This window comes from Xyrauchen texanus, chromosome 26 (genome assembly GCF_025860055.1).
Source record: "Xyrauchen texanus isolate HMW12.3.18 chromosome 26, RBS_HiC_50CHRs, whole genome shotgun sequence".
In the NCBI taxonomy this organism is placed as follows: Eukaryota; Metazoa; Chordata; class Actinopteri; order Cypriniformes; family Catostomidae; genus Xyrauchen; species Xyrauchen texanus.
Window position 1 is genome coordinate 6107982 of NC_068301.1, and position 21702 is coordinate 6129683.

A 21702-nucleotide genomic window follows, 5' to 3' on the forward strand; every position below is an offset into this window, starting at 1 on the left:
ATCTGGTAGGTAGCTGTGCAGTGTGTAAACCTAACTTCCCTGGCCTCAAGAGGTGCACTAGCGACTGACGCTAGAGGCTGTAGCCTTTAGCCTTCTTGTCAGCACGCCCGGCTCCCATGCTTAAAGACACAGTTAACTTGATGTATGTAAACTTGTGACCCACAGGAATTATGATATAGTCAATTAAAAGTGAAACAATCTACAGTAAACAACTGTTGGAAAAATTACTCATCTCATGCACAAAGTAGATGTCCTAAACGACTCGCCAAAAATATAGTTTGCTAATATAAAATCTGCGGAGTGGTTCAAAAATTGAGTTTGAATGATTTCAACCTAAGTGTATGTAAACTTCTGACTTCAGCTGGATACAATGACTGTAATACCAGTGTAATAGGCCTACTGTGGCAGTACCATGGTACATACAATGATGGTAACAGATTGTAATACCATAGTACTTTGATATATATATACAATGCCAGTCAAGAGTTAGGAAACACACAGAATTTGCCTTTCTTGAAATTAGTTTGGTAGACAATAATAAACTGGGACCAGAAGCCGTTTGGAAGAATGCCCATTGTGACAGGGCTACTCTGGAGAAGCTATAATATAAGACTTATAAAATAATTTGTTAAAAATGTATGGTTGCTAAATATTCCCGTACTCTTTCACTAATACCATGGCGCATGGTAAAAAACAAACAAACAAACAAACAAACATGGTAGTACCAGAGGTTGGTAGTTGGCAATTCCAATGCAAGGACAAACAAATGAAGCTGCATGCCACAGCCAATGGGCCGTCTACATTATGTTGTGTAATTGTATTATATAGTCTATTAGTTTTAAAGTCAGTGTCACGGTGCATTTGACAATGTTTACTTCCAACGCTAGCTCACACGGAGAGTGAGCGCAGCAGAGTGACGCGCTGGTGCACGTCCGCAGCTCTCCATCCCCATTCAGCCCGCAGCAGCAGGAAGTGTGCTGAATACGCCGAGAAAAAAGACGGTGGAGCCGCCCGCGGAAGAGAAAAATAAAAGAGTTAAAATAATTATGGCGAGCGACTAAACGTGCAGTATATCCAGAAAGAGCACAAACCCCCATCCCTGATCTTTGTGCACGTCTGTAATTCGGGTAAGTGGTGTTTTTTTAATTGCACACAATGGCCACATTTATTGAATCAGAGCTCGAGAGCCTCCGGATCTTTGTGTCGCTCGAGCGCTAGACGACTAGCACTGACCTTACGGCCAAGTAGAGACCATTTCACGTATATATATATTGTCGGGTAGGGATTTTAATCGGTTAAAACATACCCAATCTGGTATATTTAGCAAACCCCCCTTATTTTCACTTCCAGCCTTCAAATGCGCTTATTTTCTGTGAGACACCTCCGAGGGAGGGAACATGTTAGCACGGCTAGCTGCGGGGGGGTGTTTGTCGCTGTCAGACAAACTGGCACATTAAAATAATCGATGCTTTTGAGTACGAGCTCGGGATGCACTCCACGCTTAAGGTAGACCGAATATGAGCGCTAATATACGACCTAACCAGTTTGGCGCTTCAGAAAATAATGGTGTTTTCCTCCCCTCAAATACGAAATGGCTGCGTTAGCTTACTAGCTAATATTTGCACAAGGCGCATCATGTGTATAACATGAACGGGCTGGGATGTACACCCCAACTAGTCTCCCTTACAACGATATACACACATTGCATTCTACAAACGTAGAATGATGTTAAATGGATGCTAATAGTAATTTTCTCCCGATTCGGGGGCCTAATTTGGTGAGTCTGGGGATGAAAAATGACACGGAATGTCGGGCATCTGCTTTTGTCCGGATAAAAAGCGGGCGTGGGAGCTGCAGGCCAAGGTCACAGAAACATTATTCACATATATTTGATTTAAAACACATTCCGTTATATGCACTTAACGGTAGTGATTAATATTAAACGATAATTTTTTTGGTTGGGGTCTGTAGACGTTGTTGGGCCCACCCTGATTTTTTCTTTGTAAGCTGCGCCATTGTGGAATAACAAAATACAAGGCATAACATCATATTTCAATGTTGTAAGGTGCTGTAATTCTATTTAGAGGTCTAATATTTAGATGAAGGGAAAAATAATAGCAAATGTATTACAGGACATTTTTGGATATAAATGAGTGTTTTTCTTATTCACCCAGGTGGTATTTACTAGGGGTGTAAATCGGACGATACGATCTTACATCGATTATCTTGGCCTGCGATACGATATTTAACGATGCTTCAAAGTCTGCTGTGATACGATTCGAATTTGATTCGATTCAGGTTCTGCCATCGATATTCCAATATCATGTGCCCATTTTACACAATCAATAAAAAACAATTTGCCCTTAAATGCAACCAAAAAATTATTTGAATATTTTTTTGAGCTCTCTGAATAGTAAAAGTTTAGTATCCACATTGGGAACAAATTGAGGTAATTAAAATGTTGAAAAAAAATTATACAGATAATAATATAAAAAATAACGCCACACACAAGTGATCATCACTCATGTTTAATACAATTCAAAGAATTTACATACCCATGACTTGTTTCCAACTATCTGTGCTATCTTCGGTTTTCATGGCTGCGACTTCTACAGTTGTAATGGAAAAGTATGTTACAGTTAATTGGGATAAATTTTCATAATGGTGTTGATGTGTAGATGTTTAAAGTCTTATAACTGATGTTGGAGCTGAGCAAGCATCTCTCTTTCCCTCATTAGAGCTGTTCAGAATGTTGGCATTGTCAAAACCTTTCACATGGTGGTTGAACTTCTCCATGGTACTTTTAAATAGCAAATTCTAACATACATTTCAAATGGGTCGCATGCGCAACAATATAGATGGAAGCACGAATCGCTCATGTGAGCTGTTCAGTGTTTCTCACGAGACCTAGCATTTTATGGAGCACCAGGTTGACGTGCTCACACTGATCCTGTCACTGGTTTGGATCTCGCGTTTCGCCGGAAGCTCGGTTGACGAGTGCGTGGATAGCACAGTGAAATCTGGCTTTCACAGACACTGCGTACATCCTTGTCCCACATGAAAAGCGTATTTAGCACTCATAAAGTGAAATTAATCTAATAAGGTTGCTTGACGGAAATGCGTATGGACGTGGCTGATTGCGTATGGACGTGGCTGCCATGAGAGTATTAAAATGAAGGTGCATCTAAGCAAATATTGATAAAATGTCTAAATCGATATTATGTGTTGTATCAATAACATTGGATCAATGGTTATTGGATCGATGGTTATTGGATCGATACATCCCTAATATATACACCTCATGGAGCCACCATCTTCACCTATAGTTTTTGTAAAATAACTGGAGGTCTACAAACTAAAAATGGTTTAATTCCTAAAATGGACATATTATATCACAAAGAAGAGTTATCAGTACAAAAAAAACTTTATGTTTCAGATGTTTATTATGGACAGAATAGCATGGTAATTCAATAGTATTCTGTTAAGTACCATTTATTTACCATGGTGCATGAATATGGGAATCATTTAGGACTGTGGTATATATCAAAATAAAGTACCATTGTATTACCATATAAAACCATCACCGTACCATGGTGGCCGTACCTTTTTTGTAAGGGTTACTCTTACAAAACGTATGCACACTAGTATAAATTGCATACATTTTCTTACTGTTTATATTTTTGTACCACAAACACCTTATTGGATTATTCCTATTCCTTGTAGAATTGCCATGAAGTGACCCCCAATATTAAAGAAATAGTTCACCCAAAAATGTAAATCCTCTCATTATTCACTTACCCCGATGCCATCCCAAATGTGTAGGATTGTCCTTCTTCAGCAGAACACAAATTTAGATTTTTAGAAGAAGATTCTGTCAGGTCCTTATAATGGAAGTACATGGGTGCCAGCAGTTTGACAGTCCAAAAGTCACATTTGGGCAGCATAAAAGTAATCCATGCGACGCCTGTCAATCAATGAATGTCTTCTGGAATTAATCGATAGGTTTATTTAAGAAACAAGTAGATAATTAAAAAGATTTTAACTTCAAATCGGCGCTTCCATCCAGGGCTCTGATACAGTTTGGAATGGTTGAACTCTCACGTCACGTTCGTTCTTCTGTTACAAATAATTCTCGCGTGAACTCGCCTACACACTTACGTCACGCTTAACGTCAGCTACTGGCAGGAAGAGCTTTTTAAAAGTGAATAACCCATGGACCCATCTGGCATTTTGCAGCATGGATCTTGACAGCCTTGATGAGACTAAAACGTCCAGATGGTCTTGAATCAGAGACCACTGGTTTGTATATGTACCCTAAGGTCATACAATCTTAACTCAATTCACAGATGTATGACTAGATTAATTCCACATACTGCAGACTGGAATGCATGAGTGATCACATCATAAACACTTAATCTGTAGAAGAAATTATTGCACAAAATGTACTCACAAATATTGACTGTAGAAAATTTCACATTCAGTGTAAAAACAGTAGTGAAAGCTCTAAATTAGTTTTTAGCCATTTATATCACAAAATATTTGTTAAAAATGACAAATGGCAATTCAGAATATTTGTTAATCTCTGTTCATGTCTATATAAATTAATTGAAATTGCTGTATTGTGTATTTACGGTAAATTGCATTGGATTCAGACAAGTAACGCTGTAGATTATGGTACCCTTTGGCTGAATGGAAAATTCCTGCTTGTGTTATATTTGCCTATAAGCAATATTTTTCATTCAGTGAGCATGTATACAAGCCAATTATGTTTAATATGCAGACAACGTTCCATTCTCAGGGTATGGTCATAAACGGTTTAAGAAAAAAAAGGATGTGCACAGGTAGATTTTCGGCCATTACCTGATCTCGCTCGGCATGTAAACACCTTTAAGCTGCGTACACACTGCCAGCGACTTTGTTGCTGCAGGTCGCCAATGGCTGGCGGTGAAGTCGCTAGTGGGCGTTCCCACTACTGGTTGCCTAGTAACGTTTATAAATGACATTCACGGATGTATCCATTTCATAGAGCACTAGAAAATTGCTAACAGCAAGAATTAGCCTTTCATCCATCTTTCTGTTACTGCAGGAGCTGAGAGAGAGAGAGAGAGAGAGAGAGAGAGAGAGAGAGAGAGAGAGAGAGAGAGAGAAGGATCACGTGAGCTCTCCCGTCTTCTCTCCTATTGGCTGTCACTTCAGTTAGTCGCCCTTCATTTGAATAAAGTTCAACTTGTCTCAACTTTGTCGCGTCGCTGAACACGCCCACATCTAGTCGCCAACGGTCGCGACAGCTCGTGTCGCCGGAAGTCGCTGTGCTCTCTTTGAAAATGAATGGGATGGAGTCGCTGTTGCGCGCGATGTCGCTGGCAGTGTGTACGCAGCTTTACTGGTTTATCCAATGTGCTCAAGTTTTGTGTGCATTCCTATTTACATATTGACGTCAAAAGTAGGGAATAACCTGACGATTTCATATCTCAGGTAAATGCAGGTTTCTTGTATTATTGGTTTTCTTAAATAAGCAGATATTTGATAGTTATCTTATCTGCGTATTGCTGTGCATGTAAAATAGTGGTCAACTGATATGGGTTTTTTAATGGACAATGCCGATATCCAGAGAGCAGGATGGCTGATACAATGCCGATATAGCATACAATTTAATATAGCAAATAACAAGCATTATATTGCACAAAAAAAATTATTACTTATTTAGCACTCTATTTACTCAATTTCACACAAAACAAAAAATTATATAATATTTTAAATGGTAGATAGAAGTTTCTTCAGATTACGGTGTAGTCATCACATTTTAGTAATTTATTTGCACATAAAGAAATTGTTAATATATTAGGAAGAAGGAAATAACAGTACACAGTAGTCCAGCAACCTTGGATGGCATGTTCACATTAGCAATTGCATTTATTCCAAAAATATTGAATCAAACCAATTGTACACACAGGTTATAGTGAATAAGACATTTACTTATAACACACGTGAAGCACTTTTACCTTGGGCTGCATCCGAAAACATAGGCAGATGACTTGCTACCTTTCTGCCTAATCTGTTAATGGCTTAACTAGCAGCTGTTTAGAATGAATGGAAATTAATAGATGAATATGGAAACTGATCTCGGAACAGTTTGAAAAGCATCTTATTTTCATCGTATGGCATTTTCCTTGTTTCGGATGCAGCTTTGAAGTTGCACTCAGGGATGCATCTCCTGACTGTTTAAACGGCCTCTTGGATTGTCACAGACAGACCGTCATGATTTTGTGAATGAGAGGAACTTTTGATCCTGAAGTTTTTGATTATGGCTGATAGAATACGCGCTTCAGAGAAGAGCACTCGACAGGAAGAAAACGCTGGACTTTCGTGATGTTTTTGAATTACATCTTTTTAAACTAAATGCATATTTGCAGACAGTATATGCTATTAGTTTTATTGATATTTGCCTTTTTATCATTAGACAAGACAGTTAAAAGTTACAGGGAAATGTTGAGGAGAGAGAGGGAGAATGAAAAAGGCAATGACTTCTGTCGCATCTCTGATATGTGGACCGTTTAAATGACACTGTTGCACACCGGTCTATTATTGTAGTAACAAGATGGCATGTAACAACAATACGAACCATGACTGGTAGTTTACATGTCTCAGACACTTAACATTTAAGCAGACGATTTTCGGCACCCTCAAGAAAACAATCGTCTAAACGGAAAAATGTATCGGCCGATATTCTGCCTTTTTTTTATTATCGCATCGGCCGATACATTTTTCCGTATAGCGGTCACCCACTAATGTAAACACGCTCAGTGTCATTTAAATCAATCATTACAGCAGTGTAATTTTCTTTATTCCTGACCCTTGTATTCATGGGTAGTGTCCATCATACTAGTTTTGATTATTTGCCAAGCTGCAAAGAAGTGGTATGTTCTGACCCATTCTAAATTAATGCGTTAGCCTATTTAACCCAAACTATTTTTAATTATTAATTTTAATTTTTAAAAAATGAGTTGCAGATCTAAACAAGACTGAGCTTAATGATCATAATGGCCCTTTTCTTCTACCAAATCACTTTACATTGAAAGGTTTTGATATCAGACACACATTGTCTGAACACAGGGTTATTGTTGAGCACGCTTGCTTGAAGTTATTGTACTGACGGCAAAATAATGATGCAGACATGCATGAGACATGAGAGGAGGGAAAATAAATAATCCAGTTTAGCTTTCTAGTGTTTCAGTGTTCTGATGGCTATTGTTTGTGGTAAAGGAACCACAAACAATTCAGGCTTTCTAATTGTGTGGAAAACAAGCCTGATTGAAGCAAATTTGTGGTCAAGCATTTTATTCAGAAAAGTCTGCTTAAATTATTTCTGTGTGATTTATGGTTTATTGTGAAAGGAAAAGTTGGAGCACAAATGTTGAACAGTGGCCAGAAATACTTAGTTTGGTTGAGCTCCTAGCTATGTATATCAGACTCAGGTGTAGCATCTTAAGAAACATGTTGAGTTTTGGAGTGCAAGTTGAAAATAACCAACTTTCATTTGCTTCAGTGATGCCCTTGGCAATGGGACACAGGTTAATTTAAGGAAAAGCTATTTTGCAGGCAGTACCAGCACTTAAGCAAAAAAAAATAAAAATAATTATGCATGCACTTTGAAGAGCGCATCTGCTTGCTGTTAACCTCTTTGAACGAGTTGAAATTTAACTTTTGAAAGGACTAGTGTAAGGGTAATGTTCTGTTTTAAAATTGGGTTCATCAGTTCACAAAACCATTCAATGTGAACATGAAATAAAATCTTGAAGTCTTAATCAGACGTGCTTCCAAAACCGCGTTACACATGTGGCTTTGAATAAAAAATATTTGCTTTTATACCAACTGTCATGCCAAAATTATTAGTAAAAGAGCTGTAGTATGAATGTCAATACACATAGAAGATGGGACTGACCATATTATTGTAGCAATACTTTCTCCTTTTCGCCTTTGAATTTGGTAGCTTGTGTAGCCTAATTTAATAGAATTAATTTCATCCAGATGTTTTATATATCTGCACATCCCTATTTGAAATATTTGGACCCTTTCTTGTTTTAAAAAGTGCTTCAGGTAATTAGTGTTTTTGGATGACCTTGGCGGATTTTGATGGGTGTCGTGATGTATGACCCACAGTTTAGCATTAGGGATGAGTCTGACTTGCAAATTTCCTTGGACACTCCAGAATTCATTGTCTTCAGTGGCTTTCTACAGTACAATCTGCCAAAAAGTTGTCATCTCTTTGACATTTTAGGCCTTCCTTATAACACGTTTATCGTTGTGGGCAAGCTAATTATTTTACAGTGTTTTGTTTTTAAGTATTTAAATTTCTACATTCATTAGGGATGAAACTATACCATTTTGTTCTCTTCCGATTCTGATACCTGAATTATCGGTATCTGGCGATACCAATACCGATCCAATACCCGTGTTGTTTTTTATTAATGAGTTTAGAACATCTATAATGCACTGTGTGGAACTGATTGGGAGTACTCTTTGTGTAAAGAAACAAAAACCTCTAAAAATTATTTCATTATAAAATAGGAAAACATTTCTCCCATTTATCTACTCATTTAACTTGTATCTGGACTTGTAAATGGTTTCAGATCTCTCTATATCAATCCACTTTTCAATCATTTTTGGAACCCAATTTGTTTTTATTGTGATTTCTAATAATAATAATACATTTCAGTTGTAATTTCTTAAGCCTTTTATTTTTAAAGTCTGTCACATGTCTGAGTGTTTGTTTATAGGCTAATTCACAGTAGTGTAATACGCTTCTCATTCAACATCTGGTAAAACTTTGCATATCTTACACAGCACCACATAGTTGGGTCTCTGGCTAAAATACTCCCACGCTTTAGATGACCGTGAGCAAGTCTTTTTTAGCTGCAGCTTGTTCTTCGGGGAAACCATGCTTAAACCGGGTGCTGCTATTTTAATTATTCCATTGCGACGCACCGGCACGTTATGCAAATCGACGTATTTATTTGTCGATGAATCGTCCCAGCCCTAATCTTACAGCTGCAGTTGGCTTTGGAATGCCTTGCTAGCAAGTAATGAAATTTAACCTAGTTTCCTTAAATTATGTATTACATAGATAACCTACCAAGATAGCCTTAGATTTGACCTTACCTACCCTCCTAGCTGACAACCTTTTTATCTGGATATATTAGCTGTTGTTTAGGCTTTCATAGACTATATAGGTAATTCACTTACCCTAGGTAAAGCTTTGCTAATGCTGGCTTTGTGGGTGTGTAAACATAGACAGCAGAGTTATCAGCAGTGCTGTGTGCAGTCGATGTCAAATGATTGATGTGCAGGTACACAAAGCAGACTAATTTTCAGCTACTTTGAACCTGTGCGGCTGTCGTGTGACCTAAATGTGAGATAAAATGTGTCAAAGTTAAGTCCACATAATATGGCCACATGGCTATCAAAGACAGTTAATGCATTGTCAAAGGCTCTGATTACAATCTCTTAATTAACAGCTTTTTAACTACACAAGCCATTTGGACATTTGAATTTAGACTTGGGCTAAATCCTAAGCGTGGGATGTTTGATGTTTGACTGTTCAATTAGCCTATAAAATGTTATATAATTATATAATTACAATTATATAATAATTTTGTCTTTTAACAAAGTGGTTTCTTTTCAAAGGTGCATAAATTACAATGGAGAATCTAGATACATTGATAGATTACTTGGGTTAAGGATTAATGTACTTTCTTTTTGTATCTTCTCAGCTTTCATCTGGTGCCCTGCAACTGTCCATACCCTCTCTGAACTGGTGCGACCGAGTGGAATTGAAAGGCTGATTGGAGAGAATATCTGCCACCCAGGTAAAATGGCTGATTCTACAGAAGCAGAGAGCTGAACATCACACATTGCCCCCTTTTCTTCTTTGTTCGAGGATCATTTTATGTGGACATTTCCCCTTCCATTTCAAATTTCTCATCATGGCTATGCATGATATGAATCGTGCCAAAGGTTTCCCTTGCAAAGAATGCGACATGATTTGCCCAAGTACACCTAGCCTTCTGGAGCACATGAAAGCACACTACCATCAAGAAGAAAATGGCAGATTTGAATGTGAGCAGTGTGGACGCATTTTTAAGCATGCCAGTAGCTTGGCTTCTCACAAAAAAACTCATGAGATGGGCTCCTTCCAATGCCCGGTGTGCACCAGAACGTTGCCCAATGCAGTGGCGCTAAAAAACCACCTCCGCATCCACACCCTGTCTCCAAGTGCCCAAGCTGAAGAGGAGAACGATGACAATGCCGATGAAGACAGGGATTATAATCTAGCACAGAATCTGTCTGACGCAAATTTTAGGAGTCACATAAACAACAGTGGAATGCTGCCTGGCCATGATCCCGATAAGCAAAAATCTCCAGGATCTGAAGATGCCTGGGACAGACCGTTTAAGTGTGACCAATGTGACAGGACGTACCGACACCATGGCAGCTTGGTTAATCACAAGAAGTCCCATCAAGAGGGCACATATAAGTGCAGTGTCTGTTACAAACAGTTCAACAATCTCGCTGCCCTTAGTACTCACGAGCGCACACATTCGAAATTTAAACTCCCTGGAATGTCCATGGGGTCCCTTGTTCCTGAAGCAGCATCTGACCCTCGCCCCCCAGGACCCCAAAATGATGACATGACACCCAGCTTTTGCCACTTATGTCAGGTGGCTTTGCCTAATAAGAATGACTTTCAAGAACATATTTTGTTACATAATGCTGCATCATCTTCGTTGGGGCTGCCACGTAGTTTCTCCAGTATAGTGTCGCATAATCTTAGTACTGTTCGCTCCCCCACAGTCAATTTGTATACACCTGCTTTAGGTGACCCTCTCCCGCTTCCTCCATTACCAGACAAACGTTACGACCCAATGCTTGGGCCTCCTGTTAATAATTCCATATACACCTGTGCGTATTGCGGAACAGGACATCGTGACTTGGAGAGTCTCAAAATTCATTATCTTACCCATGACCCACACACCACAACACATGTGCATGGGAGCCCTGCTATTTTAAATTCAGATGAACTGGCTTCAAATTCGCAACAATCGGCATCGTCATCTAATGGCGGGACGAGATCTCAGAATGAGTCGGCAGCCATTGATGACGCTGAACGTAGATTTAAGTGCCAAGAGTGTGGGAAATGCTATCGACATGCAGGGAGTCTAGTTAATCATAAACGCTCCCATCAGACGGGTCATTATCAGTGCACTGTTTGCTGTAAGCAGTATCCACACTTAGCCGCCCTTCACAGTCACCTCCGCAGTCACAAGACACGGCCGAATTTGCAGTCGATGGGCACAGAGGGTGATTGGCTTTCCTCTGAGCCAATGACAGGGTTAGACTCTCAACAAGGCTTTGTACATTCTCAGGACCAGGAGAGTAGTGCTACAACACCTATTTCGCTCCCTGGTAATCTTGGTGATGCAGCCCACTTTGTCCCAGACAGTGGCCATAACAGTGGCCTAGATTCATTGGAATTCCACGATCGATTTGACGGCACTCTCACTCAAAGCAGTTCTGGCCATTCCCCTCTTCCACAAAATCATCGTCAAGCAAATAGTGTCAACCAGGGCACTATGTCCAATGGTTACCTGGGTAACATGAGCTTCCATAGTGCAAGTGGTGCCTCCCTGCCAGCAGGGAGTGCCAACCTCAAAGAAAGTAGTCGACAGCGGCGTGGTCACGAACAGATGTCTTACGGAGGAGGACAGGCTAACTCCCTGAGCAACAGTAAGAGAATTGATAACAAAGACGATGATAATGGAGAGGTTTACCAGTGCACCATCTGCGGAAACCATTACGCCAGCTTGAGGGCGCTTCGTAGCCACTTGCGAAGCCATGGGGTCAACCAAGGGGCAGGGCCCTCCTCTACCCTCTCTCCAATTGGTGAGCAAGAGTGGAGGAGGCGACAAGAGGGTATTGCGGCCGGTCTTTTGATCTGTAGTACCTGTGGCCAGAGCTTCAACAGAAAGCAGGACTTGCTAAACCACCAGTTGGCCCACGGACCTGCCAGGCAAGATGGAGCTGCACAGGACTTGGGTGGTGCTAGCTCTAATTCTAATGGCAAAATGGATGGAAGGAACCACATATGCGTTGACTGTGGCATGTTCTTTGCAGATCGCCATCAGCTGATCACTCACCTGTGTCCAGGCAAGGCGAGGGCAGGGGGATTGAACAAGGGCTTGAACGGAGCTAAAGGGATGACGGGTAGTGCTGGTACCAGTGGTGACAGGGGCACCGTAGACCCTCGGCAGATGCCAGACTCTGATGATCGGCCCCACAGGTGCGACCAGTGTGGCAGAGGTTACAGGCACCCCTGCTCCCTACTCAACCATAAGAAATCTCACAAGACTGGGGTCTTCCGCTGCCTTGTCTGCCAAAAACGCTACTACAACCTACTGGCTCTCAAGAACCACCAGCGGACTCATTTTGACTTAAAGAGGTTAGCCAGCATTGCATGTGCCCTTTTCTACTCTAACTGTTTAGTTCTCTATGTATACTTTGAATGCTTATGTGTTATCATGAGTTCCCACTCATGTGATTACCCAGGTCATCACTGAATTCATAGATTTTAATGAAATTCTGAGGGTCAAAGCAGTGTGCACTTGTGATTTCTTTTCCCATTAGTGAAGATGAGGGCAACAAGCATAACTCATACTGATATACCCACATACATGCAGTTGAAATTGAATTTCATAACATCTGTACCTCATTTGAGCATTGTGTAGTCTCCCTATGTCTGTTTGTTTTGTTTTGGAAGTGTATTTTAACACCGCTTTCTTATCTTTTAGCTTTTGTGTGTTTTGTCTCTTCACAGGCACAAGTGTGAGGAGTGTGGGAAAGCCTTTAAGATTCAGAAGCAGTTGATAAATCATCTGCGCTTGCACGAAGAGCACAGAGTGAAGACTGGAGATCAACGAGACCAACAGGTTCAAGGCATGTCTCATCCCAACGGTGCCCACTATGAGGGAGGCCCATCACAGCTTCAAGCTATGAGGATGGGGGAATCCAAAATTCCGAACCCTCCCATGAACACCAATTACGGTCAACCTCAAGATTACAAGAAACCATACGCAGGGGCCAGGGCTCAGCAAGTTGATGACGGTAGCGGCCGCCGCCCCTTTGCATGCGATCAGTGCGGACGCACTTACCGTCATGCTGGCAGTCTCGCCAATCATAAGAATCTACATAAAATCGGAGAATACCACTGCAATGTGTGCAACTCCACTTATCCGAATCGATTGGCAATGAAGAACCACCTCCGCATGCATTTCGCTCTTAAGAAATATTCATGCACTGATTGTGGTAGGGGCTTTAGGAACCAGCGGCAGCTTGAAACGCACACCAGCAACCAGCTCTGCAAAGATCTTCCTGGCCCCCTTCCTGGTCCCAGTGTGCAGAGCGCTCCTCCTCCAGCCGAATATGAATGCGATGGGTGCTCACAGATCTTTTCTACTACCACAGACTTGGCCTCGCATAACTGCAGTGCCCAGCTTCCATCTTCCTCGGCCTCCCTCAACAGCTCTAGTATGAGCATGGAGACGGGTGACCTGGGTTCTCCAGAGCGTGAAGAACGCCCTTTCACCTGTGACCTTTGTGGCTGCTCTTACAAGCATGCTAGCAGTCTGCTCAACCATAAAAATACACACAAAATAGGCAACTTCAGCTGCTCGTATTGTGACAAGCCCTACTCCAACTACATGGCCCTGCGCAACCACATGCGCATCCACACGCAGAAGAAGCGCCATATCTGCTCGACTTGTGGCAAGGCTTTCCGGTTGGCCCGCTTCCTACGTAACCACCAGAGAGTCCACGAGGAGGGCCACACACGTTTTGGCTGTCCCACCTGTGGGAAGAGCTTCCAGGGTCGATCTGGGCTGGCCAGGCACCGCTGCGGGGACAACCAGGTAGGCAGAGAGGGCGTGAGGATGGCCACTTCAAGCACAGGAGAGGAGTGCCGGTTCACGTGAGTTTACGTCTGTTGTTCGTGATTTTTTAAGTGAACTAGTAAAGATCACAGGTTTCTACATGTCTATTACAGGTATATGATCTCCAATCCGGCTTCCTCGGGACCATACGCGTGCCGGAATTCGGATTTTTCTGAAGTTTGGACAGTATGATTAGTGGAGACCAGATAAGTTACCCCCCTTTGCTTTCAGTTAGCAACATTTTCTAGATTGTTAGGATTGTCATGGTAATAATAGGTACATTTTGATTAAAAATGTGTGTTTTGTGCTAAAGACAACCAAATCTTTGATTCCCTCTTTGTTAATGTCTGATTGATGATAATATTCTATAATGTATGGTATAGTTTTACTGTTGTTAGCATTTGAGCATTCATGAGCACACGCACTGACCATTTATTTTCAAATTAGTCATCTTGCATCAACTAGTGGTTCCAGGAACTAATACTGATTTGGGCCCAACAGCACTGAGCAAACCATGTCATGGGACTTTTATTAAATGTATGCTTATTAAATCCAATAAATATACACTCACCTAAAGGATTATTAGGAACACCTGTTCAATTTCTCATTAATGCAATTATCTAATCAACCAATCACATGGCAGTTGCTTCAATGCATTTAGGGGTGTGGTCCTGGTCAAGACAATCTCCTGAACTCCAAACTGAATGTCAGAATGGGAAAGAAAGGTGATTTAAGCAATTTTGAGCGTGGCATGGTTGTTGGTGCCAGACGGGCGGTCTGAGTATTTCACAATCTGCTCAGTTACTGGGATTTTCACGCACAACCATTTCTAGGGTTTACAAAGAATGGTGTGAAAAGGGAAAAACATCCAGTATGCGGCAGTCCTGTGGGCGAAAATGCCTTGTTGATGCTAGAGGTCAGAAGAGAATGGGCCGACTGATTCAAGCTGATAGAAGAGCAACTTTGCCTGAAATAACCACTCATTACAACCGAGGTATGCAGCAAAGCATTTGTGAAGCCACAACACGCACAACCTTGAGGCGGATGGGCTACAACAGCAGAAGACCCCACCTGGTACCACTCATCTCCACTACAAATAGGAAAAAGAGGCTACAATTTGCAAGAGCTCACCAAAATTGGACAGTTGAAGACTGGAAAAATGTTGCCTGGTCTGATGAGTCTCGATTTCTGTTGAGACATTCAGATGGTAGAGTCAAAATTTGGCGTAAACAGAATGAGAACATGGGTCCATCATGCCTTGTTACCACTTTGCAGGCTGGTGGTGTAATGGTGTGGGGGATGTTTTCTTGGCACACTTTAGGCCCCTTAGTGCCAATTGGGCATCGTTTAAATGCCACGGCCTACCTGAGCATTGTTTCTGACAATGTCCATCCCTTTATGGCCACCATGTACCCATCCTCTGATGGCTATTTCCAGCAGGATAATGCACCATGTCACAAAGCTCGAATCATTTCAAATTGGTTTCTTGAACATGACAATGAGTTCACTGTACTAAAATGGCCCCCACAGTCACCAGATCTCAACCCAATAGAGCATCTTTGGGATGTGGTGGAACCGGAGCTTCGTGCCCTGGATGTGCATCCCACAAATCTCCATCAACTGCAAGATGCTATCCTATCAATATGGGCCAACATTTCTAAAGAATGCTTTCAGCACCTTGTTGAATCAATGCCACGTAGAATTAAGGCAGTTCTGAAGGCGAAAGGGGGTCAAACACAGTATTAGTATGGTGTTCCTAATAATCCTTTAGGTGAGTGTAGCTACAGTATGTTAGTTATTATGGTGCAGCCTAAACAACCTCAAGACAGAAAAACCTAAGAATAAACATTTTAATGTACAAACATACTAACACAAAACTACATTACTCACAAATTCCATTCATAATCAACCCAAATATATATAAAGGAAAAGTTAACAAATTCTGAAATAAATCTTCCTATCCCACATGTGCTTGATGCTGTTATACATGATTCTGGTCAAGATGTTTTCAAATCCTAAAACATATGCTGTACAATTATTTAAGCATCTTGATAGGCTTCATTGAACTGTTTAATCTAATTTTAAATGCCAAAAGTTTGAAAATGAGAATAAACAGTAATATACAGTAAATTGCTTAAGAAATTCTCATGACCAGGTTTGTCCTGTTGACTATTACAAATTTGTGCATCAGCAGTTCATATATTACTATCTTAAATGATATAAGCTAATATACCACTGCCTTTTTTAAACACTTAATAGAATTGTTTGATACTTAAATTATTTATATTTATTTTATTCACTGCCTTCGGTGGCATGTTATGCAAGATATCCAAGTTTGGACATTATTTTGAGTTTTGGCAGCTGGATTCAAGATCATATACCTGTATTTGTGTATCCGTCAATGCAGTTACGATCCAAGTCAACTGCATATTGTCAGGTGACTTTCAGACTAATCTAGGTTGCTAACTAATGAGGGGTTAAAAAGGACAATGGGCAGGTGAGATTTACTTTTCCCCCTCTTTTTCTCTGTCTTCACAGATGTGACCAGTGTGGCCGTTCCTATCGGCATGCCAGTTCACTCCTTAACCACAAAAATACCCACACCGTCGGCATCTACCACTGCGCAGTGTGCCTCAAGACCTACTCCAACCTACTCGCACTCAAGAACCACCGTCGCATTCATTCTGAGACTCGGCGACACCGTTGCCCTGAATGCGGCAAGGCTTTCCGTGTCTCTTCCCAGCTACACAATCACCGCCGTGTGCACCAAAAGGAGCGTGAGCTTGCCTGCACTCTGTGCCAGCGGAGCTTCCCCACCCAGGCTAGCTTCCGGCTCCACTTGGAAATGCAACATGGCCATGCCCCGAAATCATCGCAGCAGCCTGGGATTTCGTCCAGTCGCTCTGATTTGAGTTGGAGCTCTGGGCTTGACCTTACGCTGATGCAGGCCCAGGGAATGGATCCTAATGGGCTCCCAAAGCATAACACATCACACCACGGTCCCAGTGGCAATGGCTCATCTGGGCATCAGCAACATAATTTACCTCAGAGTTGCAATGATGCAGGGTGCAAGTCCCATGTCTGCGATCAGTGCGGCCGTGGTTACCGGCATGCCAGCTCGCTTCTGAATCACAGGAACAGCCACAAGATGGGCACCTATTTCTGCAGTTCCTGTCAGAAGGAATTCTCAAACCTAATGGCACTCAAAAACCACAGACGCATCCACACAGAACCCAAACGTTACCAGTGCCCGGACTGCTGCAAAGCTTTCCGTGTTTCCACCCAACTCATCTGCCACCGACGCATCCACACCAAGGAGAAGCCTTTCTCGTGTCAACAGTGTGACAAGTGCTTCTCCAGCAAGTCCAACTTAAGACACCACCAAAAGGTCCATTGGAACAGTTCGGCACCTTCTAGTGGCCAGAACATGGGCACCACCAACTTCTTGGGTATGCCCTCTGGGCCTTTTGTATAAGTGAAAGCAGAACTTTTGGTTGGTTTTTGGTGGTTCATGCCAAGGTTTTTGTAGGTGCCAACACCCCCCCCCCTTCCCTTTTGCTCTCACCCATCTTCATCTGTGTTGCTGTGAGGCTTCTGTTGAGCAGGTTGTTGCTTAGGATAAGAGAATTGTCCCTGCATGTAAACATTTAATTAAAAAATGGACGCAAAGTGGGCTGTCACATCATTTATAGACTGTTAGTTTTAGGTCATAACTCATTTTCCAAACTTTACCCTCGTCCTAAACACCACAGGTGACCTTAGTTGGATTTTCATAGTTCCCTTTGGAGGTGGGGGTGGGGGGAGACATTGAGGGCCCCTGCCTTCATTTTCTGAAAACAGTCTTTTATAGAATTGCAAACTTGTCAAAATAGTGTCCTGTTTTAATGGACTCTATGCACGGAACAAAGCATACATATTTCCCGTCAAATCTCAGGGGGCTAACAATCTTCCGGTATCGTATCCAGCTAAGGAGCTATAGCAAACTAATATTCATTCTAAAATAAAGCGATTTATCACAACAAATTTGATTTTATTTAGTAGAAGTATAAAAATGAGCTCCGTAATGAGCTCCAAAAGTGTAAATACATATGTTTTGAAGCTTGCAGTATGGCCGAGTTCTACTATACCACTGTGTAAGGCTTTTTCTGTATGCAGAGTATTTACATTCAGTGATTGTACAGTGATTTACAAGTGAGAAATACAGCAACAAGCGATTCGAGAGCACAAACAATCACCTGGAGACGATGTGGGACAGTTGCTCTGTTACTCGGCTGAGGTTTTAGTGCCATCTGCAGGGCGACAAAACATCACTGAGAACACAAACAGTACTGATTTTTTTGTCAATGATTATATTTTCCCCATATTCAAAGCATGAGTTTACACATGAGAAAAGCACTGCTGAGATGAGAAAAAAAGTACAGTTGAGGATTTATTCGTTTTATTTCATATAATATATATCACACCACAATATACATAAATATAAGTAATGATACATTAACAATTGGTAACACTTTACAATAAGATTATTTGTTAACAAAATGGTAATACTTTTACAGCATTTATTAATCTTAGTTAATGTTAATGCCAACATAGAGTTTATAGTGCATTAGTTAATGCACTATAAACTAACAATGAACAATTCTATTTTTAACTAATATTGACAAAAATGAATAAATACTGTAAAAAAAGTTTCCGGCACTAAGTAAGTGGTAAAGTAAGTAAGATCAAAAGTAAGTGTACCCCCTGAGGCAAAACGCAGAAGTGGCCGTGCATAGAGTCCATTCTTAACTTTTAGATGAGGCATTTCTATTTATAAGGGAAATAACCACCGATATCCACCGGACTCATATTAGATCAGTATTGTTTTTGGGATTTCACAGTGGGCAGGCTGAATTATAGCGACTGTATAGTGACTGGTTCAAGATTAACACAAAAAAAATAATGCATGAAAAATCAACCATATTTCATTTCATGTCCAGCTACCCCTCGAAACATCCCTGAAAGCATTCACAATTTCCAATCCTAGACTATACAAAGAAAACGTGTTGATTGTCCAATGAATTAACAAGTAGAAGTACAGTAACTATGTTTAACAGTGTATAGAGTGTATTTGAAAAGTCTTCAGTTATTGGAGGCAACACATCTCTGTGTTGTGCAGAACTGTCCACGTTCTTTTATTTTGTATTTTACCCCCGTTCTTTTGACGTTCTAACTTTTCTAACTTGTGTGTTTATTGCAGCACGGAGATGAGCTTCAAACCTTATTATTCAGAAGATGACAGCATTGCGCTTATTGGGTTTGATTCTTTTTGGCATCATTTGTTTGTTCCCTTTTATAATTTCATGATGTTGCTCAGAACCCACGTTTTAAAACTGCAACTAACTAGCTAGTGTATAGAAATGATAGGTTGTGCTATGAAAAAAAAATGGGAAAAAATAAACGGGGGGGAAAGATGTATATTGATAGGCTTGTTATGGCATTTGGTTTTACCTTGTATTGTATTGTACCTCTGACTGTATTATTTACAGGAAACTTTTATTAAAGATCACTGTAGTATGCATTTTATTTATATTAACACTTGTAACTGAAAATGCTAGTTTTAGAACTTCCCAGTTTTACGGTCTCTTGTTCCAACCCCTTTTTTGTTTGGACCCTTCCATTCTCCAGAGGCTATCGGACACGGAGTCAGAAATGGCAGGACTCCTAAAGAACACTTGTTATAGTGTATATCCTTTTTCATTGCCATTATTTGTTATGCTTTTAAATGAACATTTCTGTCCCTTGTGCAATAAACAGGGAACTGTTTTAATGTGTGTTTTGATTGCAGTACAATGAGTGTAAACATATCACTGTATTATTATTATTATTATTGCCTTTCTCATGTAATGTCCTGACAGTCCCCTGCGCTCATGTCAGGATTAGATGTGCCAGTTTCACTATGTAAGCTCACACATTAAGAAATTATTTTGTGGTCATTGCAGTCAGCACGGCAATCTTATTTTAACTTCTCAGTTACATCTTTATGGTAACCCATGTATTTATTAGGATTTTGTTTTGTGTTCTTTTTTTATTTTATTTAATTGCATTTTGCTATTTTGAGCTTATTTTGTACCAATATTACCTTGGAGCACTGGTGCTAGTAAGTCATAGTATTCTGAGTGAAAATGAAGTTGTATGTGATTATGATCAGAGCTTGGGAAGATTTTATATTTATGTATACTCTTGCAAATTCTGCACAATTTGATAAGTGAAAAAAAAAAGAAGAACAATTCTTCCCAGGTGCACAGTTGCTATTTTGGTGACGATTGAACGATTCAAAATATAAATGATTTCATATTTTTTTTCTTCCTTGTTTATATATATATATATATATATATATATATACAAACATACGTATATATATATATTGTTTATATATGCACACACTCACACACACATATATATATATACAGTATATGTGACTATACTTTTTTTAAACTACGTTTTGATAATTCATTTCCTAACAGAACATGTTTGAATTATAACCTCAATGCTCTCAAATAATAATAAAAAATAAATAGCTGGAAAATGAATGTAACATTCACTTCAGATTTATGTGTATGTCACTCATGGTTGATGTTTTGAAAGAGTCAACGCCCACCATCTGGTTTCAATGCCATGGTCTCCTTGTTAGAGTCTTTGTTTGTTCTGATGATTTTATGAATTGTTGGACATGTGTAATGCTTTTGATTACAAGCTCAAAACAGTTTTGACTTTAAACCATACCTAACAGTTGGGGTAAGTAGTATGTTTATGACCAGACCAATGAGGATTCTTGGAACTCTGTAAGTTCAAAAGCCATTAATGGAGTTTGAGAACAGATTCATTCACTATTACTTATTGTATACAGTTACAGTATATACATTTCATGTTTAGCTTTTGAAAGTCCTGTCACTTGATTTCCCAAAGCATAAGAATAATAAGACTTCTATAAACTCTTCTGTTCAGAGATAAATATCTTGGTGTCTCAACTATATCACTTGTGTGGTTCAGGTTCATGCCCCCCTTATTGTATCCAAAATGCTAAAGCCCGCTTTACGCTCAACCTCCAGAAATGGTCCAACATGATGCCTTTGTTCAAAGATCCAGTTTTAAAATTGTGGTTGAATGCGGTTTTGTTTACATTTACATTTATGCATTTGGCAGACGCTTTTATCCAAAGCGACTTACAGTGCAATTATTACAGGGACAATCCCCCCGGAGCAACCTGGAGTTAAGTGCCTTGCTCAAGGACACAATGGTGGTGGCCATGGGGTTCGAACCAGCAACCTTCTGATTAACAACCCCGTGCTTTAGACACTACGCCACCACCATTCCTATGTTTTGTTCATTTGTTTTGTTTGATTTCTCCATTCTTGCCAATTTCGAACATTCTCCAAGTTTCAATGCAAACACATTTATTTATAAAAAACATAAAATAAAAACATCTTTTGATACACGGTTTTAACATTGACCTTGACTAAACTGAAAATTCAAAACAAAACCTTATAACTATCATTAATATGTAATGAGTCATTGATGTTGATTGGTTCTCACTATTTGAGCGTGGTGTGCCGGTTCAAATAACAGCAAATGAGATTTGAGAGTTGCAGTAGAGGAAAGATTTTCAGTGAATAATGACTTATTTATTTGCCCGTTTCTCACACAAAGCTATCTGATGACTTTCATAATACATGGAATA

At 40.2% G+C, this 21702-nt stretch overlaps 1 protein-coding gene across 3 annotated transcripts; it reads left to right on the plus strand.

Annotated features, from left to right (window-relative positions):
* The first annotated feature begins 913 nt into the window (after positions 1-913).
* LOC127619763 (zinc finger protein 646-like) lies at positions 914-21217 on the plus strand. 3 transcript variants are annotated; one of them, XM_052092745.1, is made up of 5 exons: positions 914-1127; positions 9771-12496; positions 12872-14020; positions 16521-17431; positions 19222-21217. In XM_052092745.1, the coding sequence occupies exons 2-5, from the start codon at positions 9984-9986 to the stop codon at positions 19230-19232; spliced, it is 4584 nt and encodes a 1527-aa protein (XP_051948705.1). In that variant the 5' UTR covers positions 914-1127; positions 9771-9983; the 3' UTR covers positions 19233-21217. The 3 variants fall into 3 exon arrangements, with proteins under 3 accessions (XP_051948705.1, XP_051948706.1, XP_051948704.1); XM_052092746.1 differs by lacking the exon at positions 19222-21217 and adding an exon at positions 14096-14188 and having other exon boundaries at positions 16519-16662; XM_052092744.1 differs by having other exon boundaries at positions 16521-21210.
* The last annotated feature ends 485 nt before the right edge of the window (positions 21218-21702 follow it).

Coding starts and splice junctions, on each gene's coding strand:
- LOC127619763 (XM_052092744.1), top strand. CDS start 9,984: ATGGCTATGCATGATATGAATCGTGCCAAAGGTTTCCCTTGCAAAGAA. Junction 12,497..12,871: donor ACTCATTTTGACTTAAAGAG/GTTAGCCAGCAT, acceptor GTCTCTTCACAG/GCACAAGTGTGAGGAGTGTG. Junction 14,021..16,520: donor GGAGAGGAGTGCCGGTTCAC/GTGAGTTTACGT, acceptor CTGTCTTCACAG/ATGTGACCAGTGTGGCCGTT.